We start from the raw sequence: 24,516 nt of genomic DNA on the forward strand, positions 1-24,516 counted from the left end.
GGAGGTTTGAGCATTTCTTAAAAGCAAAGGTAAATGTTTTCTTTTCCATGAAAAAATGATAATGTTGAGACCATTTCAAACTTGAGGGGTTTAATTAGCTACCAGAGTCTTAAGAATGTTTGTGGGTATTCACACTGTGGCAAGTTACAGACAACAGAGGATTGCTTCAACAGAGCTGAAGGAAGGTTATTTCCATTTGAATATATAAATACAAATAATCCTGACATTCAAGGGCAGAGAAATAATATTCCAGTACAAAGTTCCATCAGTTTGACTGAAAAGTCCCTTCAGGTGAATCTTAACACATGAACTAACTGTTACAGACCATCTGAGATTATAAAGTCAAAATACAGTTCAGGGAAGAGAGAGTAAGCTAATAACAGGCAGATTCATTCAGTGTACTCCTTGTCATAAGATTAGCATATGAATTAGGTTAAATCTGAAACAACAATAACAGTATTATGTGACAGACTGCTTCCTTTGATTTTCTTAATAGTAATAGCCCTTTACAGACAAAAATGTCAGAGGTCATTTTCAAACGGTCTTTCTTCAAAAAGAAAATATCTCTATTTTCTAAAAGAAAATACCTCTTTAAAAGTCCCTTCCAATCCAAACCATTCTATGATTCTATAATGCTGAATTATGACAGTATTAGTAAAATAGAAAAGTAGTGCTGGTAGTTCCTGATGAAAACAGTCTTAAATGCTAAAAGGCTAGCTGGGTGCCTCAGACAATTCAGCTAATGCTCTGTCTGCAAGCAGTTGCTGTTTAAAGTAATTGTGCTTTTTTCAACAATGCCTTGACATGTAAGTATCAGGATGATTTGAGTTTAAATATCACAGACAATAACACTAGTGTGACAGACTGTAACGCAAGGATTCTAAAGGAAAAACTGGAACCAAACCCCCACATCTTTAAGGCTATTTTAGAATAAGATTTGGCCATGTGTCATCCATTCACTTTGGTTCAACACTAAATGGCAAATTAAAATTTTAAAGTCCTATGAGAAAAATAGTGGAAGAAAAAAAAGTTTATAGTTTCAGATTTTGGTTTGAAGAAGTACCAGATTTAATAGAGTTCTAATTTTTGAAAGAATTGAACAACTTTTCCCTGGAAGACAGAATTTCTAAGCGTCACCAAGTGGATTCCCAAAACAATTATTTGTTTCTAAACATTTTGGTTCTAAAAATCAAATTTTCCACTACAGAACAGAGAACAATTGTATGCAGTGATCTCTAATACAGATTTAGAGTGGATACATACCTGTAAGAGAGTGTAGACAAAGATGTTACCCTACAAGCTAATTCACTGTTAACATTAATCTGAATTGAGTATTTGGGGTTTAAAAATTGGGCACTTTTACAGTGCAACACAATCCTGTCAAAGGTCTTAACTACAGTAGCCTTGAAAAAATTCCAGACAAGACTTAGAAACAGCATAAATAAACCCTCCATATCTGTTTGTAAGAAATCAAGCAAGGGAAGAAGGAAAACAGCAGGGCTGAGTGAGGACATGGTCGTCAAAATGATGGAGGAAGAAGGAAATGCAAAGGCAAGCAAGAGAAAGCAAGGATGCGTGGTCTGGAAAGAACACAAGGGTGACATCTGGATGTACAGAGGTGGGATCAGGGAAGCCAAAGGACAGATGGAATTGAACTTCGCAAGGGATGCGAAGAATTATGAGAAAGTATTCTACAGGTATATTGGTCAGAGTGAAAAGCTCAAGTAGAGTGTACCCACTCATAAAAATGAAAAAGGAGAACTGGCTTCAGCAGGCATGGATAAGGCTGAGGTACTCAACATCTTCTTTGCCTTAGTCTTCACTGGCAGTCAGGCTTCCCACATCTCTCAAGTCCCTGAAACTCTGCACAGAGGTTGGGGGAGAAAAATCCCTCCCACTGTAAGCAAAGAGCAAATTTGAGATCCCTGATGAGAGTGAACAGGTACGAGTTGCTGAGACCTAATGATATGCGTCCCAGGGTCCTAAAGGAACTGGCTGATGTGATTGCCAAGTTACTTTTTTCATATCCAAGAAGTCATGGCTGTCAGGTGAAGTCAGTGGTGAGCAGAAAAAGGGAAACATTACTCCCATTTTTAAGAAAGGAAGACGTGGGGAACTGCATGCCAGTGAGTCGCACTTTTGTGCTTGGGAAGGTCATGGAACAGATCCTTCTGGAAGCTATTTTAAGGCACATGCAAGCCAAGGAGGTGATTGAGATAGCCAGCATTGCTTCACTGAGGGCAAAATGTGACTATCAAACTTGTGTCCTGTGATGGAATGTCTGTATTAGAAAAGGGAAGACAGACATCTATATCTCTAAATTGGAGACAAGTTAAGTCAATTAGGAATTGGTTGAAAGGCTGAAACCAAAGAGTTGTGATCAATGGATCTATGTCCCCCCACACCGATGGACATAGATTCTAGATTATACAATATTTAAGCTAATTGATTCATAGCAAACTTCTGCTCTTTAGTTAAAGTTTGCAAATCACTAGTAGGTTAGCAGTTACTACTGAAAGATAATTGATAATTAAAAAGATAACTCCCGTTACGATCTTTATGACTGACTGTGGTACAGGTATTAAAAAAAAGATAAACCGATTTTAAAGGGAGAGTTGGGGATATATGAAATGTACTCTCTAACTTGTCTTTCATCTTCATCTATACAAGTCAAGAACAGTTCAGAATTATACTCAAAATTCACCAATCAGAAGTCCCCTTTTTTAACTCTTCATAACAGCAGGGAAAGCAGGGCCTCCGTGAATTTATTCTGAAAGATGAGTCTGTCAAACAGTTTAAGTACAGCTAGATTTTCCAAAAAGGTCTTGAAAAGGTTTATATGAAGAAAACTCAGAGGAAAAAAGGAATGGACTGACTACTTTTATGCATCATCATTTTCCTGTACTCAAGGCTGATCACCGTATGCAGCCTGAATATTTAACTGAAAAAGATATCATATTAAAATATGAAGGACATATTAAACAATTCAAGGGTTCTAATGAAGATTTTCTATGGTCCATACAACAGAGCTATCTCTTTTATCTGATATGAGTATTACATAAGAAACTAATGAGGAAAAAAAAAAAAGTAAAACATCTGAGTATCAGAATTCTATTCTTCTCATTTTTTTGTTCACTTGAAAGCTGGGAGTGAATGGATGAGAAAGGATGAAAATGAGAAACAGAACACTGGAGAAGAGACTAAAATTTTAGAGGCTTTAAAAGGTTTCAGCATTGAATTTGACTTTTGAATGGAACTTTGAGTTGTGGTGAGTTTTCTAGTACTAGTTCAATGCATGGATAAAGCTGTTAATCTCATAAATGTACTTCATGCATTCCTGCGTTATTTCATGTTCCTGTGATATTCATCAGAAAGAGCATCCCCCAAAAAATCTATTACCAACATGAGCCTCTCAGTACACAGCTGTATTCATTAACTTCTTCAGAAAATAGGAAAAACATTGCAATTGATGGCAAATTTAAATCAGAATGTTCTCCTTTAGAAACACTTGTATGATGAACTTAAAATTTAAACATGTATTTCTCATTCTAAGTACCAGTCTTGAGTCTTTCAACATAACCTCATAAATAAGAAAAACTGCTGTTACTTTTTTTTCTAAATAATATTGAATTAAATCACTAACATTTTCAAGGCTGAAATTCCTTTAAAAGGTCCCTGCAGTGGTATAGTGCTATACAGCACAGAGCTAAACCAAACACAAATTAATACCTGCATTTTAAAATAAATATGCAGAATTTTTATTTTTGTGAGGAAAGCTTATAACTCCAAATGTTAATGGCCATACTCTATATGTGTCCCTCTATCTGCAATAAGAAAAAAATTATATGAGGTAGTACTTTATGTCTTACCTCAAGCACAAAGCAAATGAATGAAGCAAATAAATTCAAATTACAGACTTACAATACAGTTTTCATTAAACCCATTGTCATACATGCCTCAGGAAAACCTTATTTTCCAGAAAATTACCAGTTTATCCTAAAGCAACGAGAAACAACATTTATGGGCACGGAATCATAATAAAAAAACTTGGTGGTGCCTTGACAAAAACTTGTCGCTGTAGCAGGTACTGCTGTATCATTTAATGTAAGGCTCTAATGTAAGCAGCTCTTGACAGCTTAAAGAGAAACTGCAGAAAGCATCCTACAGTGTTAGCTCCATTCATGATGTTATATTTTGAAAATTCTTCCAATAGTTTAAAATAGATAATCTTTGCTGCAAAGTCAATTTCTTACTCCTATAGCCCCACAGGACGGGAAAACAGTTGACTGGCATCATCTTTTTAACAACTTTTCATGTACCGGAAGGCTAACACATTTTCTTTTACTGTCTACTGTGTATAACAAAACCGATTACTTCTGACTTCCCCATATATCATTTCTCCAACTTCTGATTATTAACAATCTCTTCTAGATTCTATATAATTTACCAATAGCTTTTCACTTAGAGCATTCATTCTGTATGTGCTCAATTCCAAATGCATATAAGCTGAAATAACCAGACACAGTCTGACAAAATTGTTTTCAGGCTATGCAGTAGTATTACAGAATTTATTTTATCACTCTATTAGCCCTACCGACAGGATGGTATTCTCATGGCTCTTTTGATCAATGATACAACAGTTTGAGTTCTAGCTGAGGCCCCCTGGCATAGCACTTCTTCCTGGATTGTGCCCAGAAGAATGGTCTTTATACTTTCTTGGTGAGTGTAGTTTATGTTAGCATATATATCCATGATTAGATGATTGCAGTGGCACTGCATGAATTAAGCACCTAAGACTGACTGCTTTTGAATGAGTTTCCCTGAGAATGCTTCTATAATGAACACAGGTGGCCTAAGTTCATAGTTCTGATGAGATAGATGGCATCTCCCTCTAACCTAGCTCCTACAGTGGTGCAGAAATTCTAGGATGGTGGCCACCACATGCTGTTTCATTTTAAAAAGAATAGTACCAACCTGCAGGTTTTTGTGTTTTTTTTTTTTTTTGGAAGCCTGATGAACTCATGGTGTACTTGAGTTTAGATTTTTCCTTTTTATTGGCCAGCTATCTCTCTCACTCTTTCTTCTCCTGACTTACATCTTAGCATACTGGGAGCACTGAAGAAAGGAAATAAAATTCTAATAGTACATTATTGATAAATAAGTTATTAATTTTCCACTAAAACTGGGGAATGAACAATTACATAATTTTATGCTTAATTCTTTTTTAGTAAAACAATATGCTGTGGAACAAAAGACTGCTATCTGCAATGTAAATCCTGTCCAATAATAAGCATGCTAGGACTCTTAACTTACCTCTCACCACATATTTTCTAGTTCCAGCGGAAAGAAGATAACATTTTATTTATTTCTCCTATGTTTAAATACACACTTCACGACTTTTAAAAATAACATTTTCATCTACTTCTGCTGTCCAATACACATGTAACTGTTGTGTCTGAAGTGAAACACAGGTGTACTTGGGAGTATATTAACATAATTTGTGATGGATTGTTAAGTGCATGTATTGATTACTTTTCTGCTCATATTAGTGAAGATGTCTTATTGCCACTTATATTTGATCCAGTACTTTGACAGATTATAGCTCCAGTATAACCTGTCAAAACATACTTGGCATGAAAGATCTCAAATTTCCTGCTGAAATCCTGCACAACAAATGGAAAATTACATTAATCAAAATCCCTTAAAACTCTACTGGAAGACTTGTATTTATACGGAGACTTTCATGCATTTCAGATAGACAAGAAAACAATGTCCTTAGATTTCTTTACTTACTACTTAACGCTGTGCATGTAATATCGCTTTTTCTTACCTATAATCAGGTAAGCTACATTATAAATCAGTTTCTAATCTGCCATCAACAAATTAAGATTCATTAAAAATGTTAGCAATTTTCACCTTTGAAGTGGAAGATATGGGTTCTTCTCCCATCTGCCTTAATGCAAGAACTGTGCATGGACTTGATGTAAGTCTCCACTGTAGACTACCATAGCAAATTTGTTTCAAAGTACAAGTGCACATTCCATTGTGCATTTTCAGATTTTTGATTATTCTATGCTTAAATATTTAGGTATTCTTGGCTTATAATATAATGACAATATTCACTTCCTGACAGCCAAATGACTTTGGAGCAGGCAAACAGAATGTCAGAAATGAAGTATCCTCATATACTCAGTTAATCCTTAGCAAATTTGAATGAACCTGGTAGTATCACTATGAAAACAAAAGGCTTCCTCATTGGTATTGAAGTTTAGGATCTGTCTGATGTCTGAGTAATTGCTAGGATCAATATGGAGATGTTTAACTTTGATCTTATTGGGGTTCTTTTGACAGAATGTTCAATTTCTAGACAATATGGTGCTAACATAGAAAATACTGCCAATAAGGTAGAAGGAGTGTGTGTTTTCCATCAGTTTCAAAACAATAAAGTGTATTCAAAATAAGGAATTATAGCAAAGAAAAAAAAAGATTGAATTCTGTTTCAAGTAAATAAACCACAACAGTACTATACTGCAACAAAAGAAAAGACTGAATGTTTCCTCTCCAATTTATACTGTATCTTTTGCTATGAAAGATATTTGCTAAAGAGGAGATTATTCATCTGATCATTCACATCAACATATGCTGTACTTGGTAAATGAGTGAAAGCTGGAAAAAATTGAACAACACTCAAAAGCATGCAAATTCTCAGAAAATTCATTTAATCCAGAGAATCTAAAAAAAAGAAAAAAGAAAAAAGGGGGAAAAAATAGGACAATCTACACTTTTGGAGGAGGGAAAGATAGATCAGGGAAGAGAAGTATCAAACATTAACACTTAACATGCTTTACAACCTTAGCGTAACACATGACTACTTCTCTTAATCTCTGATTGGCCACCTTTAATATTCTTCTTTTTTTTCATTCAGATTAAACCCATGCACATGACAATTACGGTATCAAAAGTGTTCCATTCCCTTTCAGTATGCATAATCATTTTTTATATATGTAGGTTGCTCTGAACGTAATGCCTCCTATTTATTTCTGTGGAAACTACAAGAGATACAAAGAGCACAATAACACTATTTGATAGAGAAAATTATCAGCTACAAAGCACTGTTTTTCATAGTCACCACTCACTATCAGCTATGCATTTTTGCCAGTGATGAACAAGAGCCTGCATGTCACACTTGTAAAAATCTGCACCTGTGGAGGTGATGCACTGCCACTGTCACCATTTCTGAAAAGCACCACTCACCACCCCACTGTATTCCATCCATTCTTTGGTCTCCATAAATGTTTAGTTAAGTGCCAATGAAAATGCTAATTTTTCTGCCTGAAAGAATTCAGTGAAACACCTTTGTTTCATACACACTTCTGTGTTAGACACCATACTGTCAGGCGGCCCCTCTTCTGCCATCTTTTGCATGGCAACAAAATATAATGGAATATTGGCAGGAAGGTTCAGCCTCCACTATCATAACATCAACATCTGTCTCTGTTGTTATGGGCCAGCATAATAGAATAGGAGGCATTACTTTCAAAGCAACACTCGTAAATTAAATTATATGCGTGACAGCTGAAAGATGGAGCTGACTTTCAGCAGTCTGGCTTTCGTTAAGTGAGATTCATTTGAAAGGATTTGAAACAACACTGACAAAGTGTGAAAGGTTGTAAAGATCTTCTTTTTTCCTTTCTTATAGGCGAACAAATAAACTATGGATTCACTGTAATATCTCTAGTTGATGTACTCAGCTGTAAAATATGTGCATTCTCAAACCTGAAGATAGTCAGACATCTAACACATGCTAATGAACCAACTTTGTTTCTGCAGATGCAATTAAAATCCACATCTTTATCTACTCTGTCCAGGTTAAAAATGCTGACATCAAACTGCAGGACTATCTAATGAAAAAAACAACCTAAAACGAAATGATGATGTGAAGAGGAAAAGTAGGTGAAGTCCCAGAGAGAAACGATTTTGCGTTGAAGCAAGAATAATGATCAGGCTTGCAAGACACGAAAGCAATCAAAGATGAAACAAAAGAAAAAGAGAAATGAAATTAACAGTGATCTTCATCTCTAAAGTTATATAACTGTGTTTATATTTCTTGTATGAAATTTCACTTCTGTCCTGCTATAAGAAATACACTATATGAGAACTACAACTTGAGAAAAAATAACAAAATCTTTTCATCACATAGTTTTCCTACACAGAGATTCCCCTTCCTCCTTCAATATCAATGTCATTAATTGCATTACTTGTACCTACTGTATCAGGAAAAGAAGTAACTTGTATGCCATATTCACAGTGTTGCAGACTCCATGGGAGTTAGAGCTCAGCTTTATAATATACTGGATATGCACTCTCTAACAATGTACATCGAGTAAATAAAACTCATATCACCTATGAACACAGAATTAGCTAGATTATGCACTACGAAAACAAACACAAGCACTGGATGAACAGACAATCCATTGCCTTGACTGTCTGGTCTCTCATTATGCTGAAGGAATATATTGCTGCTGAATGCTAATCACTTGTGGAAGTGATTGCTATTCTGATCAGTGGTTTTTAGAGTGCAGTCAGCAAAGGGGAGATTTAGTTTAAAAGTCTGCTAAGCAATTATTGAGAGGAATGAGTGAAATTTCATTTAGTTACATCAAAACATCTTTCTAGGCAATGGCTGTCTGTGGCCTGCAGTATTAAGATAAACTCTCAAATATTTAAATACACCTTCTGAAATTAACTGCTTATTAGGATCAGATTTTTTCTCAGCATTGATACCATTTGCAGCAACATTATTATAAAAGAAGCAATTAGTGAATAAATGGGTAGAATTTCATTTGCTTAGTTCCAAAGATCTTTTGGTACCTAAACTAAGGCCTGTAGTCTCCAGATAAAATGTAACTTTCTGATAAAATTACCCTCTACTATGTATTAATTGCCAACAGGTATGTACATGTACATGCAGAAGGTGATTCTATAATTAAAATGCTTTACATTGCTTGACCTGAAAAAGAACTACTTTATTTTTAAAAAAAATGATGAAATGTTAAAAGAGTAAATATATATATACTTCAGTAAGCCTCCATAAAGCAATGGCTATTGCCAAGAGATTCAGCAATTGTGTAATCACTGCAACTACATGTATCTAAGCACATGAAAAAACACCAATGACTACACATTACATTCCTTACTGTTCCAGATATACAGGCAGAAATACATCATCATTTTGAAATGGAACTCATTCATGGGTTGCTGAAATATCAACTATTTTCCAGTTACACATCTTTTATTAATTTAAAATATTTTCTGAATGATAAATCTTCTCTCTTCCCCCCTAATTTCTTTCTCTCTTTTATGAACTTTCTGCTGTATGTTGCCCAGTGCCTTTGTTTCCTTTGCATCTTGTATCTCTAAGGGCCTTCCATTTGCAATCCTTTATCCTGCCTCCCCCTTGCAGCTCTCTACTCTTTCACAGAGGCTCCCAGGAGCATGTAACCCAGCACCTCTGTGGCAGTATTTTTCCTGTGTTAACACTCATGTTTGTTATTCAGCTCTTTGCATTCATATTACTTGCAAATCCTCACTCTTTTAGCAGTTTCCCATGGGAAGCAATTGCTACAGATGTTAGAATCACCCTTTCCTTCTCACCTTCTCTGATTTCTACATTTGGCTACGGCTCCTGCTTTGCACTGTGGGACTTATTAATGTATTTGCAGCAAGTTCAGCAATAAACCTAACATGCAGAACCTTCTCCAATCTATGCACATTCCCATCAGCAATGATAGCATCATATGCAAGAGCAACCAATGAGAAGTTAGAGTATGTCTTGACATAACGTACAGAATAATTGTGTGAAAAGAATATTGAGAGGGATCACCTTCTCTGCATTTTCTAACCATCTTCTCTTTTCTTTTCCTTCCCCTTCTCTGCTCAAAATAACATCTACCATTAGAACTAATGGTGTGCCATGAAATATGGACTTTGCTAATAAATCTACATGCCACACACAGTGCTCAGTTGCCACTCTTTCAATCATTTCATCTTTATAAATTATATATAAGAAAACCACCTATTTTTTATTTCCCCTCACATTATACAAATAGTCATTCATCACTTCTATTATTAAATAAGTGCCTATATGTTTAAGCACATTGCTTTCCTAATTTTCACCTTTTAAAATTTTAAGTATCACTGACAATTTTGTATTCTTTTACTGCATATGTTATTTATGTAATCCTTGCACTCAGAATGTGGTAAAATAACGTTCTTATATTTTTAATCAAGCCCAAATCCTCAAGGATCTTAAATAAATTGTAGTCGATACCATACAAAACTGAAAATTGAGCGCTGTTGACATACATGAATTTCCTTATCACAATATGACACAATTATATTCTTGATATTACAGAGCAAATAACATTTTCAGTCTTTCAGTCACCTCCTAATGCTTTCAGATGAGTGAACAGCAAAAAAATTCAGTGTGGATCAAGAGATTTCAAGATTTTCAAGGGATTAAAAGCCTGCCAAATAAATGGTGTGACTTTGTAATTTCACAGGTGAAACTAACATTTCCCATGTAAGTTATTTTTGTAGTTTGGACACTTCTAAATAGTGGCAACTGAAGAAAAAAATGGTCAGCTCTCGTGTATATTCTGGAGGGAGACTAACATAGATGAAACAAAGAAAAATCTTATCTAATGGAAGAAACCTTAAAGATCATCCAGTTCCAAACCCCCTGACATTGTTAGGAATACCTCCCACTGCATCATTTGCCCAGTGCTCCATCTAGTGTGTCCTTAAACACCTCCAGGGATAGGGCATCCACAGCTTCCCCAGGCAACCTGTTCCAGTACTTCACCACCCACATGGAAGTGAAGAATTTCTTTTTTGTATTTCATCTAAGTCTAATCTCTTTTAGTTTAAAACCTTTACCCTTGGTCCTATCACTGCATTCTTATGAAGTGTCCCTCCCCATCTTTCCTGTAGCCCCCTTTAAAATACTGGAAGACCACTGTAAGGTCTCTCCAGAGTTTTTTCTTTTCCAGGCTATACAATCCCAGCCCTATCACCTTGTTTCTCAGGTACAATACTATTAACTGTGCATTTTTCTGTATATATATGTTTTCCTTACCCTGGACCTCTCCTCCAGTTTTGTCATCATGACAACAGTTGCACCACGTTGTTCCCACATCATTCTCCAGAAGTCTCCAAAGGTTTCTGGCAATGCCCCTTGTGTTGCTATATATGCATTCTGCTTTCTGTATCCATCTATGTAGTTGGCATTAATGTAGTCACTGCCTGGTATGCCTGCAAAAAAAGAAGAATGAACATAATAGGCAGCATTTCTCTGAAGTCCTATTATGCAAGAGCTAAAAATCCTGTTGCACAGCTGGACCACAGAATCTGAGAATGTAGTATGTCGTGCAGTACACAGGTTCTTGTAAGTGAGTGCTTGCAGCTTCTCGGGCTGAAGGGTATGATGGCCTCTCTGGGAATATCCATTCTTTTAAATTAAATGAGCCATTTTGATAAGGAAGTAGAAGAGAAGTTTGAAAATCTGTAGCAGAGGGAGAAACCTGGGAGTGAAAACACCAATATGCACAAGCTATTCTGACACTGCCTGCTGTCACCTACTCACATGAAATCCTCTCCCTGGCCCAGGCAGGGCAGCCTTCCCACTAACACCCTGAGCAGGCTTCTGTCAACATTCTCATTGAGCTCAATGCATTTCTTTCAAATACAACAGTTATCATTGCCAGATTATTAATATTGTTGACACATGCATTTTTCTGAATAAACAGGAGACAAAGTAGGAGATTTATTTTAACAAAAATTTGTATGTCAGGCTTAAGAAACTGGAATCTTCTACACAGTGTGTGCATGAAATATAGAGAAATGCAAGACTGAAATTAAATACTTGAAATGGAGGCAGAAGCCAAGAGATAATTTCACACTAGGCCTACACTGCCATTTACCTGAGACTCCAGTACATTGGACTAGACATACAGAGGAACTTTAAGCATGTCTACCAGAGCCTCTGGCAGATAGGCACTTGCTCATTTTGTCTACTTACAAGCTCACTGACTTACTCTGAAGCTGTGACTATTTTCACTTCACAAACAGTATTTTACTTCACGGAGAAACAGAGTTTCTTTTGAAATGAATCACAAGCTGCTGAATAAGTTCAATGGAACATTTCTCAAGCTTTCTGTCAGAAGCTGAACTTCCAAAATTATCCTCATCTGTTATCTTCTGCTAGTGATCCCAAATTAGGAATTATCAAGGTTGTGCACTCCTGTCTTACCTGACAACCAGTGGCATATATCTGAAAATATCTTCCAAAATAATACAAGAAATGGAGTGGGCAGTAGATAACATCACTTTAAAATTCTTTTTTTTTTCTTCTTCTTTTATATTTTTGCTACATACTATGGCTGCTCCAAAAGTAATGCCTCCCATTCTATTATATTGACTCACATCTCAGAAGGGGATGTGGGAGGTATGGCAATAGACACTGAACCTTCCCACCAGTATTCTTTTACATTTTGTTGTTGCATGACAGATGGCAGCAGAGGGGCAGTCTGACATAATGGCTTCTGACATGGAAATGTGTATGAAGCAAAGGTGTGGAACTGAATTCTTCCAGGTGGAAAAAATGGCACACATTGACATTTCTCAGTGCTTGCTGAACATTTATGAAGACTGAACAGTGGATGTTATTACAGTGAGGCAGTGAGTTGTGAGTTCCTGCAGTGGCAACAGCAATGTGAAAGACAAGCCATGATCTGGAAGGCCATGCTGATTTTTAGGACAATGGCATGCAAGTTTTTGATCATTGTTCATGAAAATGCATAGATAATGACAGCGACTATGTTGAAAAGCAGCATTCTGTAGCTGTGAATTATCTTTATCAAATAGTATTACTGTGTTCTTTGTATCTTTGTTTAATTTGTAATTCCACTATTTACTTACAGTGAACAAACTCACTGATTAACTGTAACACTAATTAAAACACAATACAGTCCTGAAATTATTCAGATTATGATTTACTGCAGCTGTAGTCTGGCATGAAATTTTGCCTTTATGCCCCAAAATACTTGATAGGTTTCCTTGTTTTTTATGTTCAAACTATATTTAAACAAAATTTTTAACTTGATTTGACTTTCTGTGCTAGTAAAGGAAAAACCTGACAAAACATTTTAGAGTAAGAGAGAGTTTATAGCTTCAGGGCCACAAGAGAGGCAACAAATGGCATTCCCCAGGCAGGATGGATGGATGGACACAGGACAACTGGCTGACTATGATTAGAAGTGATTGAAAGTCTCTTCTGTGAAAAACATAGGATGTTTCACCTTCGAAACTTAAGAGTATATAGTTGAAAAATACGATTTATTGCCATTAAAGGTTGAAGTAGGAGTTCAAAAACCTCACTCTTGAAAACTTTTTTACGCAATGGTTCTTATTGTGGAAGTTGGAATTAATGGCTTAGAAAACAAAATTGCTAGGCACAATGCCATATTTTCTTCCCTTATCAAGATAATAAAACATTTTTGCGCAAAACAGATGAAAAAGAAAAATGAAGCCAACAGGAGAAATCTACACCAACTGGGTATTATTACCAAAGGAGCTGAGAAAGCTGGTAAGAAATGTTTTCTGCATAAATTAGAATTTCATTATGATGTCTGGTATCATACTTCGAAGCATATGTTATAAATAAAAGCCTGAGGAAAAAATGAAAAAGAAAAACAACACTTTGTAAAGTGGTTAAATGATCTTCTGGGAAAGCTGTCCTCTAGAGCTGATACCGCACAACTCAGCATGAAAATTAAGTGTAAGAAGTATTGCAAACTGTGAACTAAAGAATGATCTTTATAAATATTAGCAGCCAATGCTACCGGTGCTCAATGGAAAAAATTCCAAAATTTCTAAAATTGTTAATACTCTCTTACTAACTTAAATTACATTTGTCAATAAATCATATTCAAATAAATAACTTCTAAGTCAAATATATTATAATTATTTAAAATAGAAGAAAGACCCTGTTTCAGGGGATGAAACACTTCCACTATGAGGACAGGCTGAGAGAGCTGGAGCTGTTCAGTACCTAATGGGGGTCTATAAGAATGAAGGGGACAGATTCCTTAGCAGTGCCTGTGTTGACAGGACCAGGGAAAATGGTTTCAAATTAAGAGAGTGGAGATTTAGATTGGTTACAAGGCAAAAGATTTTTTTATGATGAGTGGTGAGGCAATGGAACAGGTTGCCCAGAGATGTGGTGCATGTCTTGTCCTTGGAGACATTCAAAGTCAGGCTGGACCAGGCTCTAAGCAACCTGATCTAGCTGTGGATATCCCTGTTCATTGCAGGGGAGTTGGACTAGAAGACCTTTAAATGTCCCTTCCAACTCAAACAAATCTGTGATTTCACAAAGTAAAGCTGGTTTTCAGATTATAATTGATCACAAATGAAAGATAATTAAGATGAACAATTATAGGGATTTGCAAAGAGGAATTATACACAGCTACGTAAAAATGGAATTTTCCACTTATTTCTGCACTCGCCCCACCAAAGGGACACAAAATGTCTTTTGTGTTCTTTAGCCAGATCCTTTTACTAAATAACTCAGCATCATGGTGTATGAAAAGAATGTTGCTGGGATATGAAAAGGAAGGTTGCTTTATGACAGTACCTGAGCAGTAGCTCATAGCTCAGCTAATTCATTTTATGGAAAAAAACCTAGATGCTACTTAAACAATATTCACTCTGTGAAGATTTTTGTCTACGAGCTCTCACTAGCAGTAGACAGGACTGTAGGGTTACATTCCTACTGAAATCAAGGGAACTCTCAGCACTCAGCTTCATTTTGTGTTTTCTTTGTCCCCTTTAGCATTATACTCATTATTTGCACTTGAGTCTATTCATTGCAATTTGCATGCATGGTCTCAGTTTCACATTATGTTCCAAATTCCTTTCACTTTCTGTAACACCCCTTTCCTATTCTAACCGTCTGTCTCACACTTTGACACACTGATTTTTCCTTTATCAACTATGTTGCCACAACTTACAAACCCAAAGCCTTCAAGGGAGGCTGCGTTATCCTAAGGGGTTTAATGAAGAGTGTACAGTTTAAAAATAACATTTACCAAACCTAAACATCTGTAAATATCTACACTGACCACGCGGAAAAAAATTATCAACGGAAAATAAATCTAAATATTAAAATGTTACTTTTTAGAGTGCCTTTTCTGCTCATAACCTCATTCTGAGCTGAGAAAGCTGAACAATTCTCCGTCAAGTCTAATAGTGCAAAAAACATTCACATGGCAACTAGTTTCACTGAGGTACACTGCAAACCACTGTTAGTTGCAATAGCCTGAAGGGCATACCAACATGCACAGAGGCGATTGCCATCATTACTTAAATTTGGATGTAAAAGTTAAGAGAGGTCATTTCCATGAAAACATGGGTCAAGAAGGGGACAAAGCAACTAAATTCTGCCTTCAGTAATATTGGTATGAACCTTAACTAACTCTCTTGGCATCAGGAGGATTTACTGAAGATTTAGAATGGCTTACCTGAAGTGTTATTTTAAAATAATCCAAGTATAATTCAACTTTTACAAGTTTCATCAAGGCAGAGGCATAGTTTCTGCATAAAAAGTCAGCTTCCGGATCATACTATAACTATTTTCAAGTAACCTTTTCAGCTCTAGTGATAAATGACCAGAGTACACAATCTCCTTATTCTGTCAGATAGGAATCAAGCACAACAGGATCGGATGAGTAGTTGAGCATAAAAGATATCCCATTTTCAAATATCTCAAGAGAACAAAGAAGTTCAGTTTTTACAGAAAAAGAGTGAATGAACAATGTAATAAAATTAGCCAATTACAGAATTAACGTGCAAAAGTTTTAAAAAAGCACTTAAACACTATATCTGTTAATTCATGGTGAGTCTGTACTCAAAAACTGATGTGTTAGTATTGCATGTTGCTACAATACACACACGGATTGTCATCGCAAGGCTAATAAGGCAGACCTCAGAATTACTCACTTGATTTTCTGAACAGTTATAGTCTTAAATAGCTTTAATTACATTTCATATTTTATTTACAAACTGAAATCAAATTGTGAAATTATTTCAAACCTTTACAAAGCCTAAATACTGAACAGCCTTTCTATTTAAAAAATATTCGAGCATAAACCTTTGTTTCTGTGCTGCTTTCCTGAGAGATATGTTGTCAGTCGTAAAAAGAGTATGGAGAAGTAGGATTAAATGCTCGTAAACAAGTGAGGAAAATTTAATGATGAACTGAAAATGCTGATGAACACTCTTGTGTTGAATCAATAACTGATGCTTTGAACTACATCAGAGCAAAACCAAACTAAGAGTAGCTAGTAGATACCAGTAACAAATGTTTATGAGCAACTTTTTGTAACACGAAATCTTTGTAGGTAAGGAGAACAGGATAATTATTTATAAGAATGAACGTTGATAAAATGAAAATATTTTACAAAGACTGTGCAAAATGCAGTACATATCATCTTAATATAATGTAAGGAAAAAGAAGTGATAAAGAAAGAATATCTATAGATTGCTGGATGAACTGTTAGGACTATATGAATCTGACAAAGAGAAAGGATGAAGGAGACAGATATGGAATCTCAGAGTGAAATGTTGAATTATAGTAAATTTTGAAAAAAAAAGGAATATCAAATAATGGTTTGCAGAATATGCAAAATTAAGCAGGAAAAATAAAGTTACTACGTAGAGGACAGAAGAGAAATATTTAAAAGAGAAAGACAAGAAAATCTGGAAAAAGTGAAAAGTAAGGAACACATGAGAACTATATACTAAAGGATGTAGGATATCTGTAGGCAAGATGAGAAACACAGAAAGTTTCACATAAAGAATAGCAGAGAAACGGGCCAGGAAAACAAAGAGTTCTGTTAAGAAAAATACTGATGCTCTTCATAATAATAATAATTATTTAAAATGTTGCTTAATTTTGGTAATTTTAAGAGAAAGCAGAAAGAAAACAAATGTCTTATTCCGTGCAGTAACACAGAGACAGAAGTAACAGTATTCTGACAACACAGTGGCATGGTACACTGTGATGTCAATGATCTGCTTGATAGTGCACAGCAGATATCCAAATCCAACACAAAGTCATCATACTGTGATTAGTTTACAGCTGTCTGAAATTTGATTTAATGATGTTACAACTCTAAGAATGAGTAGCACTGAACCAATTTGACAAATGATTCTTGTTGGAAATAACTTCTCCTTTGTGTATCTACATGGTGCACTAAAAGGGCCAACAGTGCCTCTACTTCAATGAACTGATTTCTGGTTTGATAAGATGTAAACAAACAAACAAAATTAATAGCCAAAAAAAAACCAAAAAACAACAACAAAAAAAACCCACAACCAGTTTCAACGTGAGAATGCTCTGTAAATTATGAGGTGCTGAATCTTCATTCTCTATCTAAAAACCACTAGACATTTTGCTGAAGCCTTCTAGATGGACATTCTGGATATGCATACATGAAAAAGTCATTTTCAGCAGAATAAATTACTTGTTTTTTGTTTTTAGATTATAACACCATAAGTGAATTCACAGGCCAGAATTATACCCATACAACTTCTCTAAGTGTAGTTGTTGAGATTGTCATCATGAAGTCAACTCTAAATCATTCATAGATCTTTCTGCAGTCTATTATCTCTGCAGCACTTTTGCAGTTTTTATAGCACCCTGTACTTGTAGAGGGGAAATGTTATTTAATTATATTTTGTTAACAGAATACAATGTAGCTTCAATGAGAGAAAGTGAGAATAATTTGTACATTCCAGAGCTGTTCAATGATTTATATCGACCAGATTTCTTTCTAAATCTAGAGATCATGGCCTACACACTTGATGCTAATAGACTATTAACTGGCAGTAAAATTAATAACAGTGCTTGCTGTTTCTTACTTTTTTCTTTATATAAATCTTTTATGCTATAGTTAGAGACTTCTAGCCTTAGTAGAAGTTTAAGGCCACTAAATGCCCCATCAAACAAAAATTAAGATGCACAAGTACATGGGACCTTACGAGATCAGTCCATGAGTTCTGAGGGAACTGACAGATGAAGTTGCCAAGCTGCTATCTGTTATATCTGAAAGGTGATGGCAGTCTGGTGAAGTTCCCTCTGAATGGAAAAGGGGAAACATAATCTCCATTTTCAAGAAGGGAAAAAAAAGAAGATCCAGGGAATAACAGCACAGGTCAGTCTCACCTCTTGGCCTGGAAAGATCATGGAATAGATCCTCCTAAAGTGCATCCTCAGCAAGTTTGCAGATGACACCAAGCTGAGCGGTGCAGTCAATATATTGGAGGGAAGGGAAGCCATCCAGAGGGACCTGGACAGGCTAGAGAAGTGGGCCCATAAGAACTTGATGAGGTTCAACAAGGCCAAATGCAAGGCGCTGCACTTGGGCCGGGCAATCCCAAGAACAAATACAGGTTGGGTGGAGAATGGCTTGACAGCAGCCCTAAGAAGGATTTGGGCGTGTCACTTGATGAAAGGCTCAACATGAGCCAGCATTGTGAGCTTGCAGCCCAGAAGGACGAGTATCCTAGGTTACATCAAGAGAAGTGTGACTAGCAGGTCAAGGGAGGTGATTCTGCCCCTCTACTCTGCTCTCATGATATCCCACCTGGATTACTGTGTCCAGTTCTGGGGCCCCCAACACAAGAAGGACATCGAGGTATTGGAGCAAGTCCTGAGGAGGGCCACAAAGATGATCACATGGCCGGAGCACCTTTCCTATGGGGACAGGCTGAGAGAGCTGGGGTTTTTCAGCTTGGAGAAGAGAAGGTTCCGAGCAGCTCTTCCAGTGGGAAGGGGTCCTACAGGAAAGCTGGGGAGGGACTTTTTATAAGGGCATGTAGTGACAGGGCAAAGCAAAATGGCTTTAAACTGGAAGAGGCTAGATTTGGACTAGATATAAGGAAGAAATTCTTTACTGTGAGGGTGTTGAAACACTGGAACAAGTTTCTCAGAGAGGTTGCGGATGCCCCCACCCTGGAGGCATTTAAGGCCAGGCTGGATGGGGCTTTGAGCAACCTGGTCTAGAGGGAGGTGTCCCTGCCTATAGTATGGGGGTTGAAACTTGATGATCTTAAAGGTCTCTTCCAACCCAAATCATTCTATGATTCCATACTCTGCTGAAATATGATAGATTTAGGTATCTTTTACTTTTTTCATCACTAGCATTATGTAAACCTATGTCACATATGACAGAACTGAAGTCTTGGACATCTCTGGAAAGAACTGGCAGCCATTTTTAAAATACAGAATTTTTCAACACTTTCTTCCCCAGAATTTTATTTATTCTTTAGAGGATTAAGATTACAGATCTTGCTGTTTTAAATTGATCTAATTCTCTGTTAATCTGTAAATTCTGTGCTCAGATCCACTCAGATGCATACAATAAACTTTGATATGTTCTTTTGATTTTTCATTACAACAGAAAATTTCACTTTTCTTGCAAATGCCTCTCTCAGACATCTGCAAAGACTAAAGCATGAGAAATCGATTTTCCAGAATGTAAGGGAACAAAATTTGGCGACGTAAATTTTTCCTTCAGGTGGAAGTTCAAACTACCACAACTAATCAGAGTTTTAATTCCAAGAAGACTCCTGATGAAATAAAATTTAAAACTGAGTTTAAAATTAGAAAAATATTTTTTGCAAAGTGAGCAATTATGTGGTGGAACTCCTTACTACAGGTAATTATAGAAGTCTAGAAAATGGGACACAAAGAAAAGTCTGAACATGTGTAATGAGTGTTATAAATGATGCCAAAATAAACACTTTGAAAAAGTTACTAAGGCTAGTGTTTCAAGACTTAGGTAATTAAAAACAAATTAATAGGCATGAAGTATTTTCAAATCTTTCCTACATGCTTTTTAAGCTTTTCCAGTAAGTGCCTCACACTGGCTTTAGTCCAAGATATGCAACAGAACTGAACCGTCTTGTCCTTGCAACTCACTCTAAAGTAGCAGTTTCAGCATTCCAACTTTATGGATCACTACCAGGGGGAAAGCGACAATTAGTGTTGGACTGCAATATGGTATATGCTAAGTTTATTTTAAGTACATATGTATTCTTAGAAGCAGTGGTGGAGTGTCTAGGTGTAGAATGGAACTCAGAAAGAGTACACAGATTATTCATGGCTCGTTGTCAATATTAGTTTCCTTACTGCCTCCAGAGTACTGCAGATAAGACTTCTATGTAAAATCCAAATATTCTTCATATATTTGCAACAAAATGCACTGAAGGCCAAATTTAGACTCCGATTAACTTGTATAGTAACCTAGTTAAAGACTTATATTTTTTAAATGATATTCAAAGTATTTATTTCTTATCAATTTATCTAGATACCTGAAGAGAGGATGCAATGAAGACAGAACCAGGCTGTTTTCAGTGATGTCCAGTGCTAGAACAAGAGAGAATGGGTACAAATTGAAACTCGGGAGGGAGCACTTTACTGTACAGGCTATGGAGCACCAGAGCAGGTTGCCCAGGAAGGCTGTGAAGTCTCTCTCCTGGAAGATCTTTGAAAGCCATCTGAACATGGTCCTACACAACCTGCTCTACATTGCCCCGACTGAGCAGGGGGAGTTGGATCAGGTGACCTCAAAAGGTCCCTTCCTAAAGTAACTATTATTTGATTCTGTGATTCTATGATTCCCTAGTAGGGAAATAATGCACCAGATGGATCAAAATCTCATTTGTGGTTCTGTGTCCAACACGGACAGTCCGTAAGGCTACAATATTTTTCTTTGTTTAAAGTCAATGAGTGCTAGAGTGTTAGAAGTGTTAACCTCATCATGGTGTTACTTTTATTACTTTTTTTAAAAGAATAAGAAATATTATAAATGTATATTTTCTCTGCTCATTATAATACTCATAGGTGAAATTTATTTATTTCTCATATTCTTACTATTATTTTAAAAAGCATACTGTATAATTTGATACCTTCCACTACTTTGATTAATTTTTTGTTTTGTTTTTTTCCTCTGAGATTTTCTTCATATTCTCAGAGTAAGTTTATTTTCTTTCAGGGAGCCAAATTTCATGAGTCATTTACATAAAGGGGAACCTGTTAGAAATTTCTAAGTCCAAACATCTGATTTGTTTATAAATTAACAAATTAATGGATTTGCAATTAGATTTTTTTCCTCTTATTAAAAAAATGCTGTCAGTACTACTCCTCAAGCTTCAGAGGCAGAACAAATATACGCAGATTATCAGGTGCAAATTCTTCAAGGCTATCACTGAATTTTCTAATACGTTTGAGAAGTTCTTATCTGTATAATCAAGACTTTGAATATGAGGCTGCAGTAAGTAAAGGAAAGATCTAAACCTCAGTCAGTGACACTGCTTTTTTCATCACCAAACAGCTGTTAATAAAATTGATGACACCTATAAGTTTTGCCCCACCTGTATCCAGTTTCTTCAGGTCTGGGGTAGCCAAACATAAGAAATTGTTTATAACCACAAATCAAAACTCTCTGCAGTTTAACTAGTAGCATGCTCGTTTCAAATTATGACCATGAATACCCAAGATCTTATATATCATACACAAGCACTGTTAAAGTAACTAAGACAATTTTTTTCTTATAAACCACTCCAATTAAATATATAAACTATTTTATTCTGACAATGATTAATAACTGTCTGTCAGCGATAGAGGATAAAGGGAAAATCTGGCCTCATATTAGGAAGAAGCTTAATGCTACGACAAAACTTCTAAGAAAAATATCCCTTAAGTGAAAACCAGAAACTCGTGTTACTTTAGGTCTTGTTAAAATAGATAAAATACCTAAGGCCGGTAATTTTGACAGTTTAAGTCAAAAGTCTAAAATGTTCAAGTTTTTGGAGTGTTACATGACAAAAAAAAGATATAATGAAAATAATTATACCCCTCTGCCAAAATACTGGCAGTAAAATACTGAAGTTCCAACAATGTCTGCATATGTGCATTTGTTTAAGCACTTTTGTTTAATATTCATTTTATAAATAAAAAAGAAATAAAAAGGAAGTTGTAATACAGTTCTCCATATTTTCCCTGAAACACAAAGTTGAATAGATTTATCATCCTAGATTAAGGCAACTGAAGAGCAATAATTAAACATGTTGAAAATGCCGTTGCTAGGTAAGAAACTTAATTGATGTACAATTGCTCTACTTGTTCTCCAGAAATAGCACAAGTAAACAGCAGTGATGATTAACTTCATATAACATTTTGGCATACATGCAGAGACCTGATGTATTTGGTGCTACATGTGATCCTGTGTCAATTTTAGTGCAGTTTCATAATGAATTACTGAGAATGAAAATCAGAGAAGAATTGTCATTATAGAAATGTACTGGTAGTAATTTAACTAAACTTTTTTTTACATGCAAAGATATTTGGAGCTAGAATTACAGTGGATTTTAGTATTTATTTAATTTAATTGTAAAGTTCCCCTTACCTTCAATTGCTGAAAGTAGAACACGAGAATGGTCATATGCGATTACGTTTGCATATCTATTCTTTGGTTTGTTTACTTCCAGGTTAGAGTGCTCCCATGTAAACTGCTGACCAGGGTCAATAGACTTAAAAAGAAAAAGAGAAGGAAAGAAAACAGAAATTTTTATCTAAATATTACATACTTGTATTTATAAAGGTTACAGATGATATGCCCCAATAGCTTTACCGTGAACACATCTTGCTTTGGAAAGAACATTATTACTTTGGGATTACATCTACTAACATATCATATACTATCATCTCAAGCATTTAGATTTTATGCATCTGAAATTCTAATCACAAATTTTTACCATAAGCTCTTCAAATCCAAGGTAATTGCCTTCTCTTCAGAAAGGCAAGGGCGCACTATTTATCACTTTTTCTTTTCATTGTTTTGCAAGTGAGGAATATAACAGAGAATGAAAAATATGCCAGAAATCCTAAAAACACTGGGAAGAAGAGGGAAAAATATTTTTATCTTGATCTATTACAAAATGCACATGTTCAAACAACTCAGTGTCCTGCTTACTAAATACAAAATAAAACTGAAGAATTTTTCCAAAAGAAAAAAAAATCTTGTTTCTGTCTAATTTTTTTTTTCAGTTTGGCTCCAGACCAACACTTCATACCAGTGCTGCTCAGGGAACAAGGGAAGGTATGATGACTGCTGATTTTTTATTTCCTTGACATGCAGATAAGTGAACAATTTAGGCAAATCTAGGAAATTCCAATGACCTCCTATTTATACGTATAACTCAGTGAAAAAAATCATTTTTTTATTTCCCTCTACCTCTATTTTCCAGGATTAAATTAACCAAGGAATCGTAGGATGGTTTGGGTTGGAAGGGATTTTTAAAGATCATCTAGTTCTACCTTCTGCTGTGGGTTGCCATCCACTGCATCAGGCTGCCCAGCGTCCCATCCAGCCTAGCCTTGAATGCCTGCAGGGATGGGAACACCATTGGGCAGCGTGTTCCAGTTCTTCACCACACACTGATTAAAAAATTTCATCCTAGCATCTAATCTCATCTTAGTTTAAAACCATTCCTCCTTGTCCTATCTCTGTCTTCCCGTATAAAATAGTTGGTTTCCATCTTCTGTATAAGATTTCTTTTAAAAAATGAAAGGCAACAATGAGGACTTCGAAGCTTTCTCTTCTCCAGGATAAACAAAACCAGCTCCCTCAGCCCTTCTTCATAAGAGAGGTGCTCCAGCCCTCTGATCATCTTCATAGCCCTCCTCTGGACCCACTCCAACAGCTCCAGGTCTTTCTTGTGCTGTGAGCCCCAGACCTGGACATGGTACTCCAGGTAGGGCCTCTCAAAGGCAGAGCAGAGCGGGACAACCACTTCCCTCACTCTGCTGGCCACCCTTCTTTTGATGCAGCCCAAAGTACAGTTGGTTTTCTGGGCTGCAAGTACTTACTGCTGGCTCATGTCAAGCTTTTTGTCTGCCAGGATCCCCATGTCTTTCTCTGCAGGACTGCTCTGAATGACTTATTTTCTCAGTCTGTACACACATCTGGGATTGTCCTGACTCAAGTGCAGCACCTTGCACCTCATTAGGTTTATGTGTACTGAAGTTTTTCCTACGTTCCTTGATGCTTCACTAGGAGAACTCTTTACTGTTTCCTCTATGATTGTATGATGTATATATACAGCTGGGCAAATACGAAATAAATGGTAGATGGTACCTGCTTACATCTGCCATGTTACTGGCTGTATGGAAGGTCACCTTGCATTGAGAAGTTGTAATCAATCACATATTATTTTACTTTCTGTATCATCAGAGACTTTAAAAGTGTTTTATCAACATATATATAGACAGTTCATGTTTACAGCATGCATCCTTAGCTTTATCCTGGTAAAAACAGCAGTTCCCTGTGCCAAATTACTCTGAATTACTGAAAACTATCAAGGAGATATGCCTAGATAGAGGTCTTTACC

The 24,516-nt window shown here is 36.1% G+C and overlaps 1 protein-coding gene across 11 annotated transcripts in view; it reads right to left on the reverse strand.

The window, feature by feature from the left end:
- The window catches only part of PTPRD (protein tyrosine phosphatase, receptor type D), a 374,457-nt gene that overhangs the window by 47,735 nt on the left and 302,206 nt on the right, over positions 1–24,516 (reverse strand). For all 11 annotated transcript variants that reach the window (XM_021379996.1, XM_021379991.1, XM_021379989.1 and 8 more), the window contains 2 exons: positions 22,533–22,656; positions 11,138–11,313 (listed from right to left, as the gene is read on the reverse strand). In XM_021379996.1, the coding sequence (XP_021235671.1) occupies positions 11,138–11,313; positions 22,533–22,656 (300 nt within the window). The remainder of the gene's footprint in view (positions 1–11,137; positions 11,314–22,532; positions 22,657–24,516) is intronic.

Source organism: Numida meleagris, chromosome Z (assembly GCF_002078875.1).
Source record: "Numida meleagris isolate 19003 breed g44 Domestic line chromosome Z, NumMel1.0, whole genome shotgun sequence".
NCBI lineage: Eukaryota > Metazoa > Chordata > Aves > Galliformes > Numididae > Numida > Numida meleagris.